This window comes from Lithobates pipiens, unplaced genomic scaffold (genome assembly GCF_037356315.1).
Source record: "Lithobates pipiens isolate NorthernLeopardFrog02 unplaced genomic scaffold, aLitPip1_a1.2 Scaffold_16, whole genome shotgun sequence".
NCBI classification, from domain to species: domain Eukaryota; kingdom Metazoa; phylum Chordata; class Amphibia; order Anura; family Ranidae; genus Lithobates; species Lithobates pipiens.
Window position 1 is genome coordinate 423,977,576 of NW_027507748.1, and position 22,987 is coordinate 424,000,562.

General features: G+C 40.9%; 1 protein-coding gene across 2 annotated transcripts in view; it reads left to right on the top strand.

The window, feature by feature from the left end:
- CFAP47 (cilia and flagella associated protein 47) overlaps positions 1-22,987 on the top strand; it is a 681,345-nt gene that overhangs the window by 350,651 nt on the left and 307,707 nt on the right. For both annotated transcript variants that reach the window (XM_077482554.1, XM_077482555.1), the window contains exon 42: positions 21,249-21,304. In XM_077482554.1, the coding sequence (XP_077338680.1) occupies positions 21,249-21,304 (56 nt within the window). The remainder of the gene's footprint in view (positions 1-21,248; positions 21,305-22,987) is intronic.

Consider the following 22,987-nt stretch of genomic DNA (forward strand, 5'->3'; position numbering starts at 1 on the left):
CCCCAGCATCATTTTGACTAATGTGTGGTCTGGTCTGCAGATTTAACGTTATTCTTTTTATATAAAGGTTTGTATTTTTAACTGATTTTGACCTACACTATTAGTGAAGGAATGCAACAGTATGAGTTATACACATTTTAATATTCTGATGTATTCAGAGTATAAGTGAAATGTCCAGATTCAATAAATCAAACTAGCTATGCAGCAAGTAAGAAAGCAGCAATAAGCCAAAAGCCCGCCCAGCAAGTTTTAGAATCCAGTGATTGAAATTTCAAGTAGAGCTCCAGCTTAAATAAGGTTAAAGTATGCCTTTTATTCTATTTGTTTAAAAACCTTATTACCTCTAGTGTTCTGGCTAAACCATTAGAATTATAATATTTATAGAATAATCTCCTTAAGGTAAATTTAAAGTTTGGAGTATGCACAGTAGCTCACAAATGTAAGTACGCCCCTCACATTTTTGTAAATATTTTATTATATCTTTTCATGTGACAACACTGAAGAAATGATACTTTGCTACAATGTAAAGTAGTGCGTGTACAGCTTGTATAACAGTGTAAATTTGCTGTGCCCTCAAAATAACTCAACACAGTCATCAATGTCTAAACCGCTGGCAATAAAAGTAGAGTACACCCTTAAGTGAAAATTTGCAAATTGGGCCCAATTAGCAATTTTCCCTCCCCAGTGTCATGTGACTCAATAGTGTTACAAGGTCTCAGGTGTGAATGGGGATATTCACACCTGAGACCTTATAACCAATATTTTCACAATTAATGTTTTTAGGCATATCACTGTATTTGTATGGCAAATACAGATCAGAGAATTTGAAAAGTGTAGTCAGTGGCACGGGAGTCATCATTTTTTATTTTAGTTGTAATTCTGAGTAATTCATTGTTGTTCATAAACTTGCTTGAAGTGTTATATGGAGAGTAATAATTTGGAAATAGATTTGATAAATGTCCCTTTTGTTCATGGCAGTATGAAATGTGCCTCCATGTTTTAATATTAGACTGTTAGGCTTTCTTTTTTTTTCTTTAGCACATTTTTAAATTTGTTAGGGCACATTTTTTTTTTAAATTGACCATAAAGCCATATTTACCAGTATCTCATTTCCATTTTTTGTTCATAAATCTAACAACTAATAAACAGATCTTTCAAGCATAATATACATTATCAATATAGAGTGCAAAATATGATTGAACATCCACCAATTATAATACCAATACATTTTATGCGGGCATGTATAAAAAAAAAAAAAAAAAAAAAGGGTTATCTAATTTTAGTTAGAAAATAAACTCTTTCATCCACCATAAGGCTCCTTTCACATGGGCTGTCCGATCAGGTCCACCTGTTACTTGTTAGTTTTTAAGGTGGACCTGATCGGACCATCCATTCACCCCTATGGATCAGCGGATGTCAGAAGTGACATCCGCTGCTATCCGGTCCGATCCTGTCCACCAAATCCAGACAGATGGTGGTCCTATTTTCCATCCGTCTTGTGAATTGGATATGATTGGGTGAAAATGGACAGGCGGTCCATTTTCATCCAATTTCCCCATAGGGGAGAGTGGGACTGTGTCATTCTCCACTTTGCACAGTGAGCGGAGACAGACCTGTCATCCGCCTGCTCAGCGTAGTGATCCTCTGCTGAACAAGGGAAGTCCCTCAGGCAGAGGCGTCCATGTGAAAGGGGCCTAAAGGGATTGTCAACTATTTTTGTTGAAAAAAAAAAAAACATTTACATGTAGAGTAAACAGTATTAGATACTGTAGTGGACATCAGCCAGGCTTTTTCTCTGTAGACATGCATTTGCTTTTCTAACCATATTTTATGTTTAAAGGGAATCTGCAATATTTTTATACATTTTCCATTATTGTTGGAAATAAATAAATTAACATTTAAATATTCGTTTTTTTTAGTCAGGTAATAATTAAAGGCTAAGTTCCCTTTTTTCTAAATTCTCCCTATGTACTAATTGATTATTAACCCCCTAGCGGTAATCCCGAGTCTGGCTCGGGTTGGGATTTAACTAACAGGAGCGCTAACCCCAAGCCAGACTCGGGATTGCATCGCTGGATGCAGGGGAGGACACAGGGAGAGTTACTTACCTTGTCCCCTGGATCCAGCGATGTCCTCCGGGCTGTGTGATCGCGCTGTCCTCCGCTTGATTCACAGTGCCGAATGCCGCCGAGCTCCATTCCCTGCGACGTTACGGCGCACGGGAACGGAGAACGGCGGCAAATTCAAAAAAGTAAAAGTACACAAAACACACACAGCACTGTAATCTTACAGATTACAGTACTGTATTAAAAAATACACACACCCTTTGTCCCTAGTGGTCTGTGCAGTGCCCTGCATGCACTTTTATATTATAAATACTGTTTTTTCTGCCTGGAATTTGGAGATTGCCCATAGCAACCAAAACCTGTCCCTTTTTCAGTGTTTTAGGATTTGATTACATTATTGAATAATTTGTATTATTCTTTGTTATATTATAAACTTCATCATACCCGGGATGTCTGCTAGACTCTGGTTTGAACAGATTTAAGAGAGTTATTCCTAAGAATTACAGGACTACAAAATAAAACGCCAAATTTCCATGCAAAATAATTTTACCACTTTCAGCACCTAAAACCAGACTGAATTATACCGCCATGGAGGTTAATGTACCTCTGTTGCAAAAAAGGAAAAGATTTCTTTGTCTTTTAGGACAGGTCTTATCTCAATCTCCATTCTCCTATAGAAAATTCCTCCATTACCAGTCCTGAAATTTGGTATTTGGGATGGAAAAACCCTTACAAGGAAGTAGTTCACCAGCTGACTTCATTAATACACACCCTGCACCTGCTCTCCCTCTCCAGGAGATTTTTCCCACCCTCCCCTGTATTTACTTACAATTAGTGTCAATGAACACCTTTCTCACTAAATACACAGCCATCGATAGTTATGTACTTTACCTTGGTCATGCATAGATTGTTCATTTGGCAGAGTGTGCAGGAGCTGAGCAATCACATAACAGCCAGAGCTTTAGTATTAAAAACAGGAAAAGTGTGTCCTTGGAAGTCTGGAAATCTTACCATAAATTAAACAATCTAATTGTACAATTTCCTTTTCAATCTACCATCAACAATGTCACACAAGAACCTGCCTGATTGGATGCAGAGTGATTGAATAGATGTGTGTTCTCCTATTACATAGTTTTGGTAAATCTATAGGAGTTTGTACAAAGAACGCAAAAGTAAGCACACATCTTACTCCGTAAAAAAAATGAGTGACAAATGTAGCAAAACATGCAGTAAAAATTGGCAAACCACCACACGGCAAAATGTCCCACGGGCTACTTTGCCACTTGTAGTACAGCCCATTGAAATCAATGGGCTGCCCTATTTGTGCTGCAGGAAAAACAAGCCAAAAATTTACGCTCTCACTATGCTAGGTGTGAATGGGGCCTGAATGTGAAATTGGTGTTTTTACACAAGAATATTGATGCTTCGTTCACATCTGTGCATTTCCGAAGGCATGGCAAACTGCACAGAAAATGTGCATATTGCTGCGTGTTTTGGAAATGCAGTACAAATGCGCATTGCATTAGCATTATCATAAAATGTTAATGGCACTCCAAGCGTGGGCAGCAGTCATGCATCTGCTGTGTGATAAACGTGATAAACGATTTTAGGGAATGGGCTTTCCTATACACGATGAGTGGAAATGCTCCAAACCACCATAAAAAAACACATGGGAACCCAAGTTCCCACTATGTGTGGAGAAATGAACAGGACTTGACAGATGAGTGTCTCCAGCCACTCCTGCCTATGTACTTGTTTAACCCCTTCCCAACCAGCCTCCACAGTTATACTGCGGCAGGTTGGTTCTCCTGTGTGAGCCGTCGTAGCTGTACATTGGCTCTTTAAGAAGCTTTAGCGCATGAGCCCACAGTGTGTCCCCAGAGCTGATGCGTGTGCCCAGCAAGCACGATGACTGTGAGGCACCCACGATTCCTTGTGACAGAGCGATAATCGGGATTTGTGTGGGGAGAGGAGATAGATCATGTGCTCCTACTCAAGAACATGCCTAGGGAACACAGTTAACCCCTTGATTGCCCCCTAGTGTTAACTCCTTCCCTGCCAATGACATTTACTGAATTCAGTAATCTGTGGCTATTTTTAGCTCTGATCGCTGTATAAATGTCACTGGTCTCAAAAAGTGTCAAAAGTACCCCATCTGTCCATCGCAATGTCGAAGTCAGGATAAAAATCGCTAATCACCGATAGGGATGGGCGAATGGTTCAGCCCGAGCATAACTTTGGGCCGAACTTTGGTTGTTCGGATTTTCTGGGAACACTGAACAATATGCAGTGTTCGGCGCAAATTCCAAAGCCGCCGGAACACCGTTAAAGTCTATGGGACGTTAACATGAAAAATCAAAAGTGTTAATTTTAAAGGCTTATATGCAAGTTATGCAGGGGACATGTATCAATGCAAATTTTTTTTTTAAAACCGGACGTTGTTTTGGGAGCAGTGGTTTTAATAATGCTTAAAGTGAAATATTCCTTTAGATTTCGTACCTGGGGGTGTCTATAGTATGCCTATAAAGTGATGCATTTTTGGCATGTTTTGAACAGTCCCTGCACAAAATGACATTTCTAAAGGAAAGAAAGCCATTTAAAACTACTAGCGGCTATAATGAATTGTCGGGTCCTGGCAATACAGATAAACGGAATTTTGAAAAATGGCATGGGATCCCCCAGTTCAAATTTTGTACCTGGGAGGTGTCTATAGTATGCCTGTAAAGTTTAAAGTGTAAATACCTGTAAAACGCCATGGGATCCCCCCAGTTCATTACCAGGATCTTTGGGTCTGGTATAAATATTAAGGGGAACCCCGAACCAAAACATCTGACGCATCCTCGAAGGTGACAGTTCTTATATAACTGAGGGTGGGGCCACACAATGACGTACCTGGGTGTCCCCGTCCCCTTCTGATGCATGGTGACTTCCCAATGGCTTCCCCGTGGCGCCAGAGGGGGTGGGGTGGGTATGTAAACATGTGGCCCCGCCCCCCTATGATGCTATGGGAAAGACATTTTTATTTTTTTATTTTTTAATAAAGGACTTGTCCCAAGTTGTGTCTTGCTTTTTTTAAACATTTTCTTGTGAAATGGTACGGGTACAATGTACCCGTTATCATTTCAAACAGGAGGGGGCAGGATATGGGGGTTGTCTTGTTAAAGGGGCTTCCAGATTGCCATAAGCCCCCTGCCCGCAGACCCCACAACCAAGGGGCAAGGGTTGTGGGGATGAGGCCCTTGTCCCCATCAAAATGGGGTTCTTAATTTTCACACCAGACCCAAAGGGCCTGGTAATGGACTGGGGGCGATCCCATGTCATTTTTCTCAATGACTTTTATCTTTATTGCCGGGACCTGACAATTCATTATAGCCGCTAAAAGTTTTAAATTACTTTTTTTTCTAGAAATTTCATTTTGTGCAGGGACTGTTCTAAACACAGGGAAAATGTGTCACTTTACAGACATACTATAGACACCCCCCAAGTATGAAATGTAAAGGAATATTTCACTTTTATTGTTTAAATCACTGCTCCCGAAAAAACTTCAGTTTTTAAAACTTTTTTTTTGCATTGATACATGTCCCCTGGGGCAAGACCCAGGTCCCGAAACACTTTTTATGACAATAACTTGCATATTAACCCTTAAAATTTTCACTTTTGATTTTTCAAGTTCGTGTCCCATAGACTTTAACAGTGTTCTTTTCTTGTTCATGGAGCAAATAATAAAAACTGCATAGGTGATCAAATACCACCAAACGAAAGCTATATTTGTGGGGGGAAAAAGGACATCAGTTTTGTTTGGGTACAACATTGCACGACTGCACAATTGTCAGTTAAAAATGATGCAGTGCCGTATCGCAAAAAATGTCAGGAAGGGGGCAAATCTCTGTACAATTTACTTTAGGTTTACCAAAACTTTGGAATGGGAGGACCCACCGGAAAAATCCATTCAGTTTGGATCAAATCATTCAGGCCCTTAAACTACATAAACTAGCTGATAGTAGATCTAAAGGAGATTGTACAATCAGATTGGATAGTGTATGGTCACATTAAGGGAAGAAGTAAGGAAGTAGGTGGAAATAAAACAAGAGTAATGACGGAGGTGTGGTCCAAAGCTGCTATGGATGAGGTAAGAGATAAGCAAATTTGGATGGCTTGGGTAGAAAAGACATTAGAAAAGGCTTCTATTTATTATGAAAAGTGAAGATTTGCCTGAAAAGGTGAACTTAGCCTTTAACCTCTGGGTGGGTGGGCCTTGGTGATAAGCGACTGCATATTTGCGTGCATTAGTGCAAATAGAGCTGTGCCGGAAGCATGCATCATGCGTGCTCCCGCCACAGTTACTGGTGGCTAAAGGAAAGATCCCAAACACAGATTTCGATCGGGAGCTTTCCGATCATGTCACATGACCATAAGCCCTGCCCTGCCTCCCAGAATTCCAAACCCCTTAAAGGGCTGGCAGACACGGTCTCCAAGGGGTTAAAGTGACACTATCCCCGAATTACAAATTGAAAAGTAAAAACAAACGCAAAAGAAGGGTTTTTAAAGTAGAACTAAAGAGAAAACTTTTTTTTTTCATTTTGGATAAAGGGAGGGTTATATAATCCCTGTCAGTTAAATGTTTGCCATCTGTGTCCCACTGGGGAAAATTACCCTTTTTTCTGTCACTTAAGAAAAACAGAAAGTGAGGGTAAGTCCCTCCAAAGTGAGAAAATCCCTGGTTTTCACTAGGATCACCAGCTGCGCTCAATGCCAGAACCATCTGCATCTCACACTTCCTGTGCTATCCAATGCCTGTGTGCCCCATCCTCCTTACCACATACTTTGGTTCTAACTGCTAGTTGCTACATTGCTATGTACTAAGATAACCCATAGTGCTCTGGGAAACCTTTTAGATTTTTTTTGGTTTAGTTGTAACACAAGCTTTGTATGTAAGTATACAGATATAAAGCAACCATTTAGAGCAGGGGTCTCAAACTGTCGGCCCTCCAGTTGTTGCAAAACTGCAAGTCCCATGAGGCATTGCAAAGCTGACAGTTACAAGCATGACTCCCACAGACAGAGGCATAATGGGACTTGTAGTTTTGCAACAGCTGGAGGGCTGCCAATTTGAGACCCCTGATTTAGAGAGTTAGGATACATAGATTAGAGGGCATATGTTCTGCCTTATTTCAAGGCTTGTGGATAAGGTACTATGTAGTGAAAAGTCCAATCAGTTGGATTTCTTAGACAGCTTTCTCCGAAAACAGCTGTATGTTTTTTTTTTTTTAATTTATGCATAAACAAATTGTCAACATTTCCCTACTCTTTCCATAGTTAGAGGCATTATTATTCACTTACCCTGTTTTTCCAAAAGCCAATAATGAAAAAGGTACAAAAGATACATTTGTATTTGCATCTGCATTTAGTAAAATATTTTGTATCTGAGTGAAAATAAAATTTTCTTTATCAATGCAATAGGAAAACCTTCTCACACAGCTGTAGCATAGCGTTATAAAGTGTAGGTAACCAGCATTGTTTCTTTTATCATCTAACTCTCGCTACCCCATCTACTCACATATTTTTGCTAAAATGTGATATGTTTCTGGAAAAATGTGAGTTTGCATATCATTCGGAGATTAAAATATATTAAGTCTTAAAATTCCTTATTTATTAGGATTGCAAGCTTATCCACCATGTCTATTTGTTTGTACATTATATCCACAAGGTGCAAGTTAGTTAGCTTAATAGACCATAAATCATATTTGATGCTTCAGCAATACTTAAAGCATGTTTTTTATCATGATATATGTGGTAACATGTGATGTGTGCATCCATTTTTGCTGTAGACTATGCAAAAAAAATGAAACCGGTATTAAACCCAAACATTTGTTATTTAATATTTTCACCTGGTGACATAGCCAGGAAGTCTGTTTTTCAACAGAACAAGCTGTTCTGCAGATGCAGCCATTACAGGGTTGGGATAAACCATTTCCTACAGACTGGGTGCTTACAATGATTAGCTTTTATGTATTTATATTAAGCGTTTACCCCAAAGGAAAAATTGTTTGCTGTAACTGCCTATAAAGTTTTAGCTGGAGCTCAACTTCAATTTGTATCTTGCGTCTGCTAGTACATCCAACACTCCTACCCCAGACTGACAATGCTGCTTTCTGAAGGTGCCCCCTATGTTTCTTCATCCAGAGTCGAGGCACTCATCATAATACAGGAGGTATGTTATTGGATAGATTACCAGGTGAAAATAGAAGAAAAAAAACTAAAGTAATGCAGCCACCACATCTAATGATTGGTAAGCTGCATTATATTCCATTTTTGGTTTTGGGTTTATTAGCGCTTTAACTGAAGTCACACATTTGCATTGGTATAACCACCAATTTCCATATTTTATACTCATTGCAGTTAGTGTAATAGTAAATATCAGAATCTAACATTTACTTTGAACTAGCATAGTTATATTTCAGTTTGTGCAAATAATTCTTATATTTGTTTTAATACTTTTTGTATGCAATTATGATATATAAGATTTTATATAGTGAAAAGCTGACACTTTTCAGCCCCATTATATGTGATGTAAAAAGAGTTGTAATTGAAGCACCATGCCCCTGCTAAGAGGTCCAGATTCAACTTTATTCCATTAAAGGTCAGGGTTACAAAAAGTAGCCAAAATGTTTCCGGGGTCTAAATGCCCCCTTCATCAGTGCTTGACTGGCAGCAAAGTGAACAAACTGGAGGTGAACTGCACCTACAATGGTATTTATCCAGTGTAAATTCAAAAATGGGCCTAGTCAGCCGCTTGTTTGCCAATCTTCATTATATATGTCAATTAAAATATACTTAGGAATCATGGTCCAATATATTTACATGGTTCAATATATTTATAAATGTCATACATAATTGTTCCATCTTATTTTACAGTGAAAAGTGATAACACACACACACATCTGTGAACTGATGAAAAACTGTTGTTCAACATACTTACCTATGTAACTATAGGGCCAATTTACTAACGTTTACCACATGCGATAAGGGTATCGTGTTACTCATTTGCATACATTTTTGCATTTGGCAAACCAGGTCCAATTCACAAAAAAAATAAAATAACAAATATGTGGTATTTACCAAAAAAAAATGTGCCAGTAAATACCACATAAAAAGCTCTTAAGTCCACCAGGGTTTTGCTGATGGGAACACATGCAGCATTTTTCAAAAAATAGCCTGGGTTCGGGGGACCCCCAGGCTGTTTTTTGAAAAATAGCTGGTTGCTAAGCAGCGGGCTGAGAAGCCAGCCATCGTGTCCTTGAAGGGTAAGTTCACCTTTTGTACACTTTTTTTTTATATATTCCTGTTCCCCTATACACCAATATAGCATACATGTACTTTTTTTGCAAAAATATCAAAGCTTTCCATGAAATCTACAGACATTTACTTTTCTTGTCCTAATTCATGTTTCCAGACATTTCCATTTGTAATATCTTTCTTCTTGATCTGACTTGTCATGACAGAGGAAGGAGTTGACCAGCTGATCATTAGCACACACCCTGCAATCAATCAGTGATCACCCTTTCCACTAAATGCACAATATACAATCAGATTGCACAGTGTATGGCCATGTTTATACACCTAAAATTACTATTTGTCCTTTCTGTGCCATTAATTGTTAATGGCACACCAAGCACAGAAGCAAACACATATTTTGCCATGTGAAAAAACGAGGGGCAAATGCTTCAAAAAGCACAGTAAAAAAACACACAATCCACAAAATGCCAAAATGTCCCATTAACCACATTGAAACCAACAGGCTGCCCATGTGTGTCAAAGGAAAAACGAGCCACAAAACGTTCAATCCCACTATGCTAGATGTGAATGGGGCCTGAAAGTGAAATTGGTGCAGTAACACAAGAACACTGGGGTAAGGCTCCATTCATATCTGTGTGTTTCCTTGCATTTCAAAAAAGCGCTGCACCAAAAATCTCAGTAAGAAACGCAACAAGCCCCACTCTAAAAAAAAAAAAAGCTTGGAAGCTTCTTTGGGGCGACTGCAGGTGGATGGGCTGCCCTATGTGTGATTAGTGAAAATACTCCAAAACACCCCCCCCCCCCCCCAAAAGCACATGGTAATGCGAGTTCCCACTATGCAGGGTTGTGAACGGGGCTTGACAGCTGAGTGTTTCTGTCCATTCCCTCCTATGTACTTGTATAAAGATGGCCATACTAATAGTGTATTTAGTGAGAAGGGTGATCACTGATTGATTGCATTTCATTAAAAAAAAAATGTGCACTTGGGAATGGGAGGGATCTCTTTTTTTTATTTATTCTTTATTTTCAGATTTTTCAAAGTATACAAACATAAACTATTCAACATATTGATAAATACAACAACATTTCTTTAAGAATGAACTCCCTTATCCCTCCCTCCCCACCCCTCTCACTCGGTCCCTTCCCCGGGCCTTTTCCATTTTTCCTTCTCTGTCTTGTTTTCCCCTCTTTCTGATTTTCCCCTTCTTCTTTACTGACAGTCAAGCAGCCTTAAATAACCTTCAGTTTTTCCAAATTGTATCCACGGTAGCCATTTATATTGATATCTCCCTTCTAGGTTATCCAGTTTATAGATTGTCTCTTCAATATTTCGTGTCCTTTCTAACCTTTCTACCCACTCCTTCATCGAGGGGGGGTCGGGTTTCCTCCATCTACGCGGGATCAGTGCCTTAGCGGAGTTCAATAGACAAGGAACCAGGGAGTACCCATACTCTCTCTCTCCTTTTTCCGAGTCGTGAAACAAGCAAACCCATGGGTCTCTTCTAATCCCTTCCCCTGTTATTTCAAAGATAGCTTTTATAATTTTCTCCCAGTATATCTGTATCTTGGGGCACTCCCACCATATATGAGCAAAGGTCCCCACCGCTGAGCAGCCTCTCCAGCATGTTGCGGGGGTCTCGCTACTAATTTTATTTCCTTGCTGTGGAGTTATATACCACCTTGTTAAAAGTTTATATGACATCTCTCTAGTTTGAAGGTCTTTGGCCACCGAGTACGTTCGTCTAATAATCCTATTTCTATGGAGATCACTATTCAGCGGTCCCAGTTCATTTTCCCACTTCTCCATATAGGGGGGGTATTTTTGCTCTTCTACCTCTATTAAGATGTCATATATTTTTGAGATCCTTTTTACAACGCATTGAGGGTTCCCTATCAGCTTCTCCAGAGGTCTAAGTTGCTCCGGTCCTCGTAGTGGTTGTGTTAAAGACTGAATAAAATAATATAATTGTGAATATCTCCACTTATCTAAAGGCTTGTGCCCCCACTTTCCTATTAATTCCTCATATGTGCATACCCTATTCCCTTCCATAACCTCTTGTAATTTAATTTTATCTTTCTTAGCCCATCTGCTATAATATACATATTCCTCTTGCCCTGGTAAAAAAAATTTAGTGTCTAGTAATGGCATAAATGGTGAGTTGTGTTCCCACTTGTGTCTCTTATTTATTGTGTCCCATATTCGCAGTGACCCTTTTGTCAATAAATTTGTGCTAATCCCTAATTCTCTATATTTTGCGGGTATCCATATTATCTCCCCTAATTCCCTTCTACTTAACTTAATTTCTAATTCCACCCAATCCTTCCCCTTTTTGTTGTGTGTCCAGTCTGTGATTCGTGAGATTGCTATGGCCTCGTAGTACTTTTTGAAATCGGGCATTGCTAATCCTCCTCTGACTTTACTTCTTATCAAAGTATTAAGGGCCACCCTCGCCGCTTTTTTTTTCCATATGAATCTTTTAATCATCATTTTTAATTTATTAAGATATCCCTGTGGTAATAATATGGGGACCATTTGACATATGTAAGTAAACATTGGTAAAATAAACATTTTAACTATATTTATTCTCCCTATCCATGATAAAGCTTTGTATTGGATCCTATCTAAATGATGTTTAATTTTGTTCAGTAGGGGGATATAATTAGCCTCATACAAGTCCCCCATCCCTGCTGTAAGCTTTATTCCTAAGTAGGCCAATTCCCTCCCACTCCATCTAAAAGGGTATTTAGTTTGTAGGGTTCTCTGTTCTTCTACTGGTATATTTAAGTTTAGGATTTCGGATTTGGTTGCGTTGACCTTAAAATTGGAGACTTTCCCATATTTTTTTAGTTCTTCCATAATCGCCGGTATAGAGGTCTCCGGGCTAGAGATATAGAGCAGAAGATCGTCTGCAAAAGCAGCAACCCGATAATCCCTCTCGTCTACCCGTATTCCCTGGATGTTTTGATTCTTCCTAATAGCAGTCAGGAGGGGTTCTAGTGCCAGAATGAATAGTATTGGGGAGAGCGGGCAGCCCTGTCTTGTCCCGTTGCACAGTTCAAGGGGGCAGGACAGGGTCCCGTTTATTCTTATTTTAGCTTTAGGCTTAGTATACAAAGCTTCTATCCACCCTCTCATCCTCTGTCCCAATCCATATCGCTCCAACACTTCGAATAAGAACCCCCAACTAACCCTGTCAAATGCCTTTTCAGCATCTATAGACATGAGTATCGAGGGGGTCTTCTGTCTTATGGTTTCCTGGCTTAGCATAATAGTCTTTAGTGCGTTATCCCGACCTTCTCTCCCCTGAGTAAAACCTACCTGATCCTGCTGTATCCACTCTGGGACATGAGGTCTTAATCGTTCAGAGATAATTTTTGCAAAGAGTTTAATATCTGAATTTAGCAAGGAAATTGGCCTGTAGCTTTCCACTGCCAACGGATCCTTTGCCTCTTTCAAGATCAGGACCACATGCGCCAGTAGTGTCTCTTCTCGAAATTTTCCATCCCTCCCCACTGCATTAAAATACGCGCATAGTTTTGGGGCCAGCTGTTTTTGAAATTCCTTGTAGTATGATATCGGGAAACCGTCTGGCCCGGGGCACCCTCCCTTAGCTGTATTTTTGATCGCCCATTCGACTTCCAGCTTTGATATTGGGGCTTCTAGTGCTTCCATTTCCATTTGTTTAGCCTTGGGGATATCTATCCCTTTCAAATAGTCCTTTATTGCATCCCGGCCTCCATTCTCTAAGGTTTCCTGTTGAATATTATATAGGGCTTTGTAATATGTATAGAACGTGTTCATTATATCCTCCGGCATATTTTGTATGTCCCCCGCCTCATTTCTTACTTTTGGGATAAAGGTTCTGCTTTTCTTATCCTTCACCCTCTTGGCCAGCCATTTACCGTCTTTGTTTCCCCATTGATACATCTCTGTTCCCAGAATGTGGTAGGCGGCCCTCCTGTCCTGTTCTAGATAGTCTTCTAGTTCTCTCTTTTTTTTTACTAGATCCTGGGTATCGTGCAGTCCCCTTGGTCTGCTACCCAGCTCCAATCTCTGAATTTCTTCATACAGTAGGGTTTTCCTCCTCTCTCTCTCTCTCTTTTTCCCTGCTCCAATCCCTATTAATACCCCTCTTATTACCACTTTATGCGTTTCCCATAGTATAGGGCTTGAAATTCCCGGTGTATCATTTAATCTGAAGAACTGTTCTATCTCCCTCTCAACCTTACTTACAGAATCCTTGTCCTGTAACAGAGATTCATTCAATCTCCAATTCAGCCTCGGTCCATGGTCCTCTCCTATCTCCAACCCAATCATAACTGGTGCATGATCTGACACAGTTCTAACTTTTATTTCCGCCTTCTTAAGTGCTTTCAGAAATGAATGCTCCAGGAAGATATAGTCTATTCGAGAGAAGGAACCATGGACCGGGGAGAAGCAAGAGTAATCCCTATCCTTTGGGTGAAGCACTCTCCAGGCATCCTGTAGTTGGAATGCAGCCAACGCCCTTAAAAACATTCTCTGCTTATATACCGATGTCCTTGGGCCTCCCGCTGAGGTATCAACTTTAGGGTTTACACTCCAGTTAAGATCTCCAGCAAGAATTAATTTCCCCTCTTTAAAATCCTCTAATTTGTTCAATATTTTCTTTAGGAATATGTCCGCATTCTCGTTTGGGGCATAAATGTTTACAATTGTGCATTTAAGGTTAAACAACATTCCTTTTAAACACAGGTATCGTCCCTCCGGATCCACTAGTCGCTCCTCTAAATTAAACCTCGTTGTTTTACTGAAGCCTATTGCAACCCCTCTGGAGTACGAGGATGGGGAATCCCCATAAATCCATACCGGGAAATCAACCGAATTCAATCTGACCCCTGAGGTGCATGTTAAGTGCGTCTCCTGGAGACATGCTATATTTGCCTCCATATGCTGCAACTCATCGTTTATTCTATATCTTTTCATTTTTGTATTTAAGCCCCTTACATTATAGGTAATAACGTTAACTATCCCCATACCTCTCTTCCAAGGGGCATTCTCCCTCTCTTTTTGGAGCGTCTAGTGAACCCGTTGGTGACCATACCTGTTACCCCTGTAGAAGGACCGAGTGAGAACCCATAAAAAACCCCCAAAAAACCAAAACCCCCCTCCCTCCCCCCTCCCTCCCCTTGTCCTATAACAAAACGTCTCGTGAGACTGGGTAGGACTCCCCTTTTCATGTTAAACCTATGGGACTGGTAGGCCAGTGTCGGTGGTCTCCTCTCCCCCATAGTATCCCTGGGGTTCGCCCCCATGTCCGTCCGAAACATCCCCAAGCCTCCCCCCTCTCCTCCCCTCCTCCCTCCTCTTCTTAGTCCCCTGTTCAGATTTATCTCAGCTTCAGGTAATTGGATTCTTTCGACTCCAATCGCTCGGCCTATCCTGCCTAGTAGTCCTTTGGGTCCCACTCCTCTCACCCCCTAGAACCTCTTCAGTGTCCCATTCTATCTGTGGAGCAGGATGTATCCTTAACTGTTCACAGAATTCTTGTAGGTCCTCCGGGAAACGTAGAACCGCAGATCGACCGTCTTTCTTCCCTATGAGGCACGCCGGAAATCCCCACTGATATGGGATGTCGGCTGCTCTCAATAGTTCCGTTAGCGGTTTCAACCGTCTCCTTCTTCCAAGCGTCTCCCCCGCTAAGTCGGAGTAAATCTGCAATTCCACGTCTCCGTAGAGCACCCCTGGCTGTGTTCTAACTTTTCTCATTACCTGCATTTTTTCCGCTACATGGTGAAATCTCGCTATGACATCTCGTGGGGCTTCTGATCTAACTCCAAGAGGTCGCGTCATCCTGTGTATTCTATCTAGCTTCAGTGGGGTTATAGCTTCTCTATCTAATAAGGGATTGAGAATCTGTTGGGCTATCTCTCCAAGGGCAGATGCGCTAACTGTCTCAGGGAGACCTTTTATTCGTATGTTCTTCCTTCTGCTTCTATTCTCCTGGTCTTCTAATTTGTATCTAATTGATCTATTTCCCCTACGGAGGGCTGTTACCTGCTCTAAGATTCCATCTATTCTGTGCTCCTGGGCCTCTACTTTGTTTTCCACCTCCTCAACTCTCCCCAAAACCAAACCTATGTCCTCCCTTATAGTTGCAATATCTGCCCTTAGAGAGGTCTCCATTCTCATGAACATCTCTGAGAGCATCTCTCTAATCTGTGGGGACTGGTCGAATTCCCTTTGTCCATCCAGACTCCTTTCTCCTGCCTCTAGATGTTCTAGTCCCTCCCTTCCTTGAGCTTCATTCTGGCTGCTATCCCCACTGTGTAAGTTCACGCTATTTTTTTTTTTAAGTTCAGTTGCCTTAACGACCGGGTTCTTTGTCCCTCTGCTATCTTCTCCCCTCTGTCTGCTAGGGCCCGGGCGGAGCAGTTTTTCCATCCTGGGGCTACCAGACTCTTCTTCTGCTCTTATGCTAGTGTTTGCGGCCATATATTTTTGAATTCCGACCGGGCTTGCGGCGGGGGTTACTTGTTTATTTATCTTGCCTGCTTTCCCTCTCATCCTGGCAGCCCTATCAAAATTTAATTCCCTTCCTCCTATCAAAAAATATCGGCCTAAATCTTTACAGCCACTTTAGATAGCTCCCCCAAAAAAAAAAAAAACCCTACCACAAAAACAACAATCACAGTGTTATTATGTTATTACATTTGGGGACGGTCAGTACCAATTGAATTTTATCAACCCAAATGTCCAAAATGTCCAACAAAACAAAACAAAACAAAAAAAACAGAAAAAAAAGAACAAGAGAAAAAAAAACAGGGGGTTATAGAATAACCGATGAGTCCTCTATCATGATGTCTCAGGTGTTGTTCAGATCGAGATACCCGAAAAAAACAAAAAAAAAAAAAAAAGAGGAAAGTTTTTTCTCTTCTTCCTTCTTCCTTATGATCCGCTACTTCCTCCTCTTTATATTGGGCTACTAGTATTAATTAGCAGACTATAGGATACACTCATATTATACATTCTTTAAACCATACAATATGTTTCCCAAAAAAAAAAAAAAAAAATCAGGAGAGTGCAAATCAGCTTGACAGCGGTAGGGTCTCTTACATCAGCATTTGAACTCCTACAGCGACTATTGTTGGCAACATAACAAATCTCCTCTCGCAGACTCTGTATGGGCGACTGCACACAAAAGAAGCTGTCCCCTATAGCCAGGGGGGGGGGGGTTTCTGGGAAAACGTCCTTTAGTTAGCACTATTTTTTCCTTTTCCCTCCCCTGGTAGCAGATAACTCCTGCAATCGAGTCACCTCAACAGCAAAAATGTAGAACCAGCTCAAACAGCCATTCCTTATATTGTTCTGTCAGATCAAGTTAAACCTTAAGGCAAAGGGAGGTAGGGCAGGATAGGCTCCAATTTACCTAGGGGTATCTCCCCTTCTCTGACATAGCGTCCGTGACCATGCCTCTCACCTCTCACCAATCCAGCAGAAACTCAGCAGAGACTCCCCTTGCTTCCCCCTCCTGCTGCTTATCTTACCGCTCTGTCGTCTGTGTACTGTGTTGCACCTTCTATCAGCCTCTTCTTGTGCTCCGGTGGATTACAACAGGGATCCTCGCCTCCGTTTCAGGGGTATGCAGTCCGGGTCCCGTCCCGCCGTAGCAGCGGCTTGAAGAACGAAGAACTCCACTGCTGTATTCTTGGGCAGCCCCTCCACTGGCGTGGACTGCTGCTGAGTTTGGCGGGGGTGGTTCCTGGTCCCCGGAGCGAAGGGTCAGGCGAAGGGTCAGACCGCTTCAGAGCGGCGTCACGGCGTCACGAGAGCACACGGCCTCAGGCTATGTAGACATGGGGAGATGCGTGCCGGAGGGAGACAGAGCAGGGAGGCTCGGACGGGCGCTCGGACGGACGGACGCCTGTCTCCTACGTCATGGCTCCTCCCACCGGGAATGGGAGGGATCTCTAATGAGATCAGCTGGTCAACTCCTTCCTACGTCATAACCTAAAGTCTGATCAGGGAGAAAGACATTACTAATGGAAACATCTGGAAATGTGGATTAGGACAAAAAAAGTAAATGATTGTAGATATAATCGAACGCTTTGATATTTTTGCAAAAAAAAGTACATGAATGCTATAGTGATGCATAAGGGAGCTGAAATAAAAATAAAGTGTACAAAGGTGAATTTAACCTTTAACAACCGATGACTCATCCAGCTGTCAGCTCAGAGCTGATTGTAAAAAATAAAGCAGACAATTAAAAAGTATGAAAAACAACAGCGCGGGGTCCTCTGCATAATCCATACTGGACCCTTATCTGAGCATGCAGCCCGGCAGGTCAGGAAAGGGTGGATGTGTGAGCCCCCTGCCCTCCTGAACCATACCAGGCCACATGCCTTCAACATGGGGGAGTGGGTACTTTGGGGCGGGGGCACTGCCCCATCAACACGGCGACGAGGTGCTTTGGGGCCCCAAAGCACCTTGTTGAGGTCAAGTCCCCATGTTGAGGACATGTGGCCTGGTATGGTTCAGGACGAGGGGCACCCACTCTTCCCCCCCTTTCCTGACCTGCCGGGCTGCATGCCCAGATAAGAGTCCAGTATGGATTTTGGGGGGACTCCACGCTGTTTTTGTTTTTTTAATTTTGGCTTGGAGTTCCTTTTAAAATCCATACTAGACCCAAAGATTTTTTTTTTTTAATGCTTTTTAATTGCCAGCTTTTTTTTACAATCAACTGTGAGCAGGGAAGCTCGCTGACAGTTGATGAGTCATCGGTTTTTAAGGACGTTGCAGCCGGCTTCCCAGCTGGCTCTTTAGCAACCAGTTCAATGCAGCAATTACCACATTTGGTATTTAACTACAAATTCTTACTGAATTGAACACTTGTACAATTGTTACGGCATGCAATATTTTACCGCATGAGATTAGCTGTTATTTAACTCTTAGTGAATTGATCCCTATGTACCTTTAATGCCGGTTCACACTTCAGCGATGTGGGAACCCTGGGAATCCACGGTGGGTTCCCGCATTGCATGTCTCCCGGCGGCAGTTTACTCTGCCCTATGTGAACTGGTGGGAGTGTCAATTAAAATCATTTGCATATTGCAGTGCAAACTGCAAATTTCGAACAGGAATCACATCACATGGGCCTTCACACCCATGTGATCCAATTCTGCTGCGGACCAAAAAAAGGCTTCTGTGCGAGTTTGGTCCGAATACGATGCAAATTCAGCCATGCTATCTGGCTGAAATTGCATCACACAGAGATCGCATGTGATTTGCACTTCAGTGCGATGCAAATCACATCCAAAGTCGGACATTGATGCAGTGTAAACTGGCCCTTAAGCTGCAGTAGAAAATAAATCCATGACGGGGATTTGCCATTTGGTTGTGCAGCATCCTTTCCTTTAATACTATTCAGTCACAGCAGTGTTTGGAGCCTTCTTGATGCTTTGCATGTGCTGAATGTATATTACTCTCCTGGCACACCCATATATATATTTATATATTCACAGTTTATATATTTCTTGATTTATCAAGAATAATCCTGTGTTTGAATTATAGGGAAGCAACAACTGTGAATGAATGCAGTTGTTCAAAGAATACGTTATTAGATTAGTTGCTCAGATCAATAATGGGATTAGAAATGCAGAGTTTGTAAAGAAATAGCCAAAGGCAGACACATAGGTCAGCTTTAACTGGTTTGATTCCATGGTTTATGACCCAAAGCATTGTCACCCTTAGGCAGGAAAGGTATAAAAACAGATCTATAGAATATAAAATTATATGTTATGTATTAAATTAACATAAATTCAATAAAATATATGTATAGGGAATATGTTATGATTATTATTTATATTTATTATGTATAATTGCACAACGAAGTGTGTATATATACAGTATCTCACAAAAGTGAGTACACCTTCACATTTTTGTAATTATTTTATTATATCTTTTCAAGTGACAACACTGAAGAAATTACACTTTGCTACAATGTAAAGTATTGAGTGTGCAGCTTGTATAACAATGTAAATTTGCTGTCCCCTCAAAATAAGTCAACATCCAGCCATTAATGTCTAAACCGCTGGCAACAAAAGTGAGTATACCCCTAAGTGAAAATGCCCAAATTGGGTCCAATTAGACATTTTCCCTCCTTGGTGACTCGTTAGTGTTACAAGGTCTCAGGTGTGAATGGGGAGCTGGTGTGTTAAATTTGGTGTTATTGCTCACTCTCTGATACTGGTCACTGGAAGTTCAATATGGCACCTCATGGAAAATAACTCTCTGAGGATCTGAAAAAGGAATTGTTGCCCTAAAAAAGATGGCCTAGGCTATAAAAAGATTGCCAAGACCCTGAAACTTAGCCTCAGCATGGTGGCCAAGACCACACAGCAGTTTAACAGGACAGGTTCCACTCAGAACAGGCCTTGCCATAGTCGACCAAAGAAGTTGAGTTCACGTGCTCAGCATCATATCCAAAACTTGTCTTTTGTAAATAGACGTATGAGTGCTGCCCGCATTGCTGCAGAGATTGAAGGGGTGGGCGGTCAGCCTGTCATTGCTCAGACCATACAATGCACACTTAATCAAATTGGTCTGCATGACTATCGTCCCAGAAGGGAGCCTCTTCTAAAGATATTTCACAAGAAAGCCCGCAAACAGTTTGCTGAAGACAAGCAGACTAAGGATGTGGATTATTGGAACCATGTCCTGTGGTCTGATGAGACCAAAATAAACGTATTTGGTTTAGATGGTGTCTAGCATGTGTGGCAGCAACCAGGTGAGGAGTGCAAAGACAAGCATGTCTTGTCTGCAGTCAAGCATGGTGGTGAAGCTACAGTTCATTGAGGTTACCATGAATTCCAACATTTACTGTGACATACTGAAGCAAAGCATGATCCCCTCCCTTCAGAGACTGGGCTGCAGGGCAGTATTCCAACATAACAATCCCAAACACACATCCAAGATGACCTCTGTCTTACTAAAGAAGCTCAGGGTAAAGGTGATGGACTGGCCAAGCATGTCACCAGACCTAATCCCTATTGAGCATCTGTGGGGCATCCTCAAACGGAAGGCAGAGGAGCACAAGGTCTCTAACATCCACTGGCTCCGCAATGTCATCATGAAGGAGTGGAAGAGGACTCCAGTGGCAACCTTTGAAGCTCTGGTGAACTCCATGTTCAAGAGGGTTAAGGCAGTGCTGTAAAATAATGGTGGTCACGCAAAATATTGAAACTTTGGGCCCAATTTGGACATTTTCACTTAGGGGTGTACTCATTTTTGTTGCCAGTGGTTTAGACATTAATGGCTGTATGTTGAGTTATTTTGAGGGGACAGCAAATTTACACTGTTATACAAGCTGTACACTCACTGATTTACATTGTAGCAAAGTGTGATTTCTTCAGTATTGTCACATAAAAAGATATAATAAAATAATTACAAAAATGTGAGGGGTGTACTCACTTTTGTGAGATACTGTGTGTGTGCAATATATGTATATGTATATATATATATATATATATATATATATATATATATATATATGTATATATATATATATATGTATATATATGTATATAAAATATATTATACTGTATATAGACCCCTTTACATGTAACTTTATTGCAAGCATCCACACAATCACTTCACTGCTGGTTACAAGGGGATATCCTCCATCCCACTCTTATATTTACATCTGCATGAATAACCTGCTAAAATTCAGAACAAACTTTAGCAAAAAACTGTAATTGGTATGAACTATAGATCCATGTAGAAATGTAGATTTTTTCAAAACAATATATGGCCAATTGGTTGGCAAGTAACAAATATGATTGTTTTATATAATATGTATATTAAAAAAACAAATATAAAGTCTATAGTAATGCATTTTTTTTTTTCAGTGACCATGTCATGGAGAATGATCGTCCTGGGGTGATATGTGACTCAAGTAATCAAGGTACAATGTGCTTCCCCCAAATATGAATAACCATTTGCATTGTTCTATAAAAAAAAAAAAAAAAAAAAAAAAAAACGTTTTGAAAACTGTAAAGCCGCCTTTATTACATTAAAGCAAAGCCACAATTCTCAAAAATGCACAGCACTATATGCTTACAATTGTCTTTAATAACAAAATGCCTTGGGACATATTTAATCAAATGAATTGCCATTCTATGATGAATGTCTTGTGATGACTTCTTAATGAATGAGGGCAAACTGTGTGATTATACAATTAAATTCTTATAGATAAATATAGAATAAATATCATTTTTTTTTTCCATTTATTTGACTTTAAATGTAATTTTGTGATTTCTTGGTTTTATAGCATGCACTAAGATGTGGTTACCAGTGCCAAACAGCACTACTAAGTGGTACAATAAGCCAACGACAAATGTGTCTAAAATTACTATTTTTAGCTTATTTAAAGGCTAAGTTCACCTTTTAGTAGCATGTTACACGTTACACTCGTATTCAGAGTGTAACATGTAACATTTTACTGAAGAGCCTGCCCGCACCCCCAGATGCCCCATTGTGACAGCAGATGGGGGATCCTCTTCTACACCCGCTGTCACAATGTAATAGCAAGAGAAAGGTGCACTGACCTAGAACATTACCAAAACAGTGAAGACAAATGGCGTGAACAACCTCTGGCCTTAATGAAGAGATAGAATCATACACTGTAGTATAGTCCTATATTTTGTCCCTACAGTTGATTAAAACCCAAGGATGGCAACTTAGCTCAGTGGGCCCCCTTATGAATAGCCATTGATCTTCATTTCTCACAGTTAAGCGCATTTCCACATTCAGTTTGTATGCCTGGCCCCTGTTTGGATTAGTAAAACACCTATTGCCTTTGGTCACATGCATTTTGTGCTAAATAACGACCTAACAATCATTATTGAGCAACACATACTCCAATCATCAATTAGTCCTTAGTGTCAAATGGAGCATGCCCTTCCTCCATAATATGTATACACATATGTGTATATACTGTAACTAATACAACACAATAGATGGAAGCCAATTGCTTAACATTGTCAAAAGGAGTGGGACCACTCCCACGTACTTTGATTATGGATGACGCCTCTTGCCCAATATCCTAATGAGACTATAGGGCTGCGTTCATTATAGTGTTGATGAGGGTAGGTGGGTATCAGTGTTATGCGTACAGCTCTCTATAAATGAGTACACATGTGCATGTATGTGTGTGTGTGTGTGTGTGTGTGTGTGTGTGTACATATAGACCTGCATATGTGTGTGTGTACATGTATGTTGGTTTTGTGTGTGCAAACACAGGCATATGTGTTCATGTTGGTGTGTACTGTGACAATCATGATTTCTCCTATTTTATATATATTTTTTCATATATCTTGTTTGTACAGGCACATATGTTCATGTTAGTGTGTATGACAGAATTCTATGGACAATCAGCACTTATTCACTTCGACCCCCTAGGGGCCCTTAGTCCCTGTGGTGCCCGTTCCACCCAATTGCCACTGGCAATCATAGCTGGACAGTGCAGGGTATGGCGTCCTTTTAGGATACAGCATCACTGGAAGTGACACAGCAGGTGGCGGAAGTAGAGGGTGGGGCACACATCCATCCGCACTTCTGGGTTTCGGCAGTTTGGCATGCGTTCCAG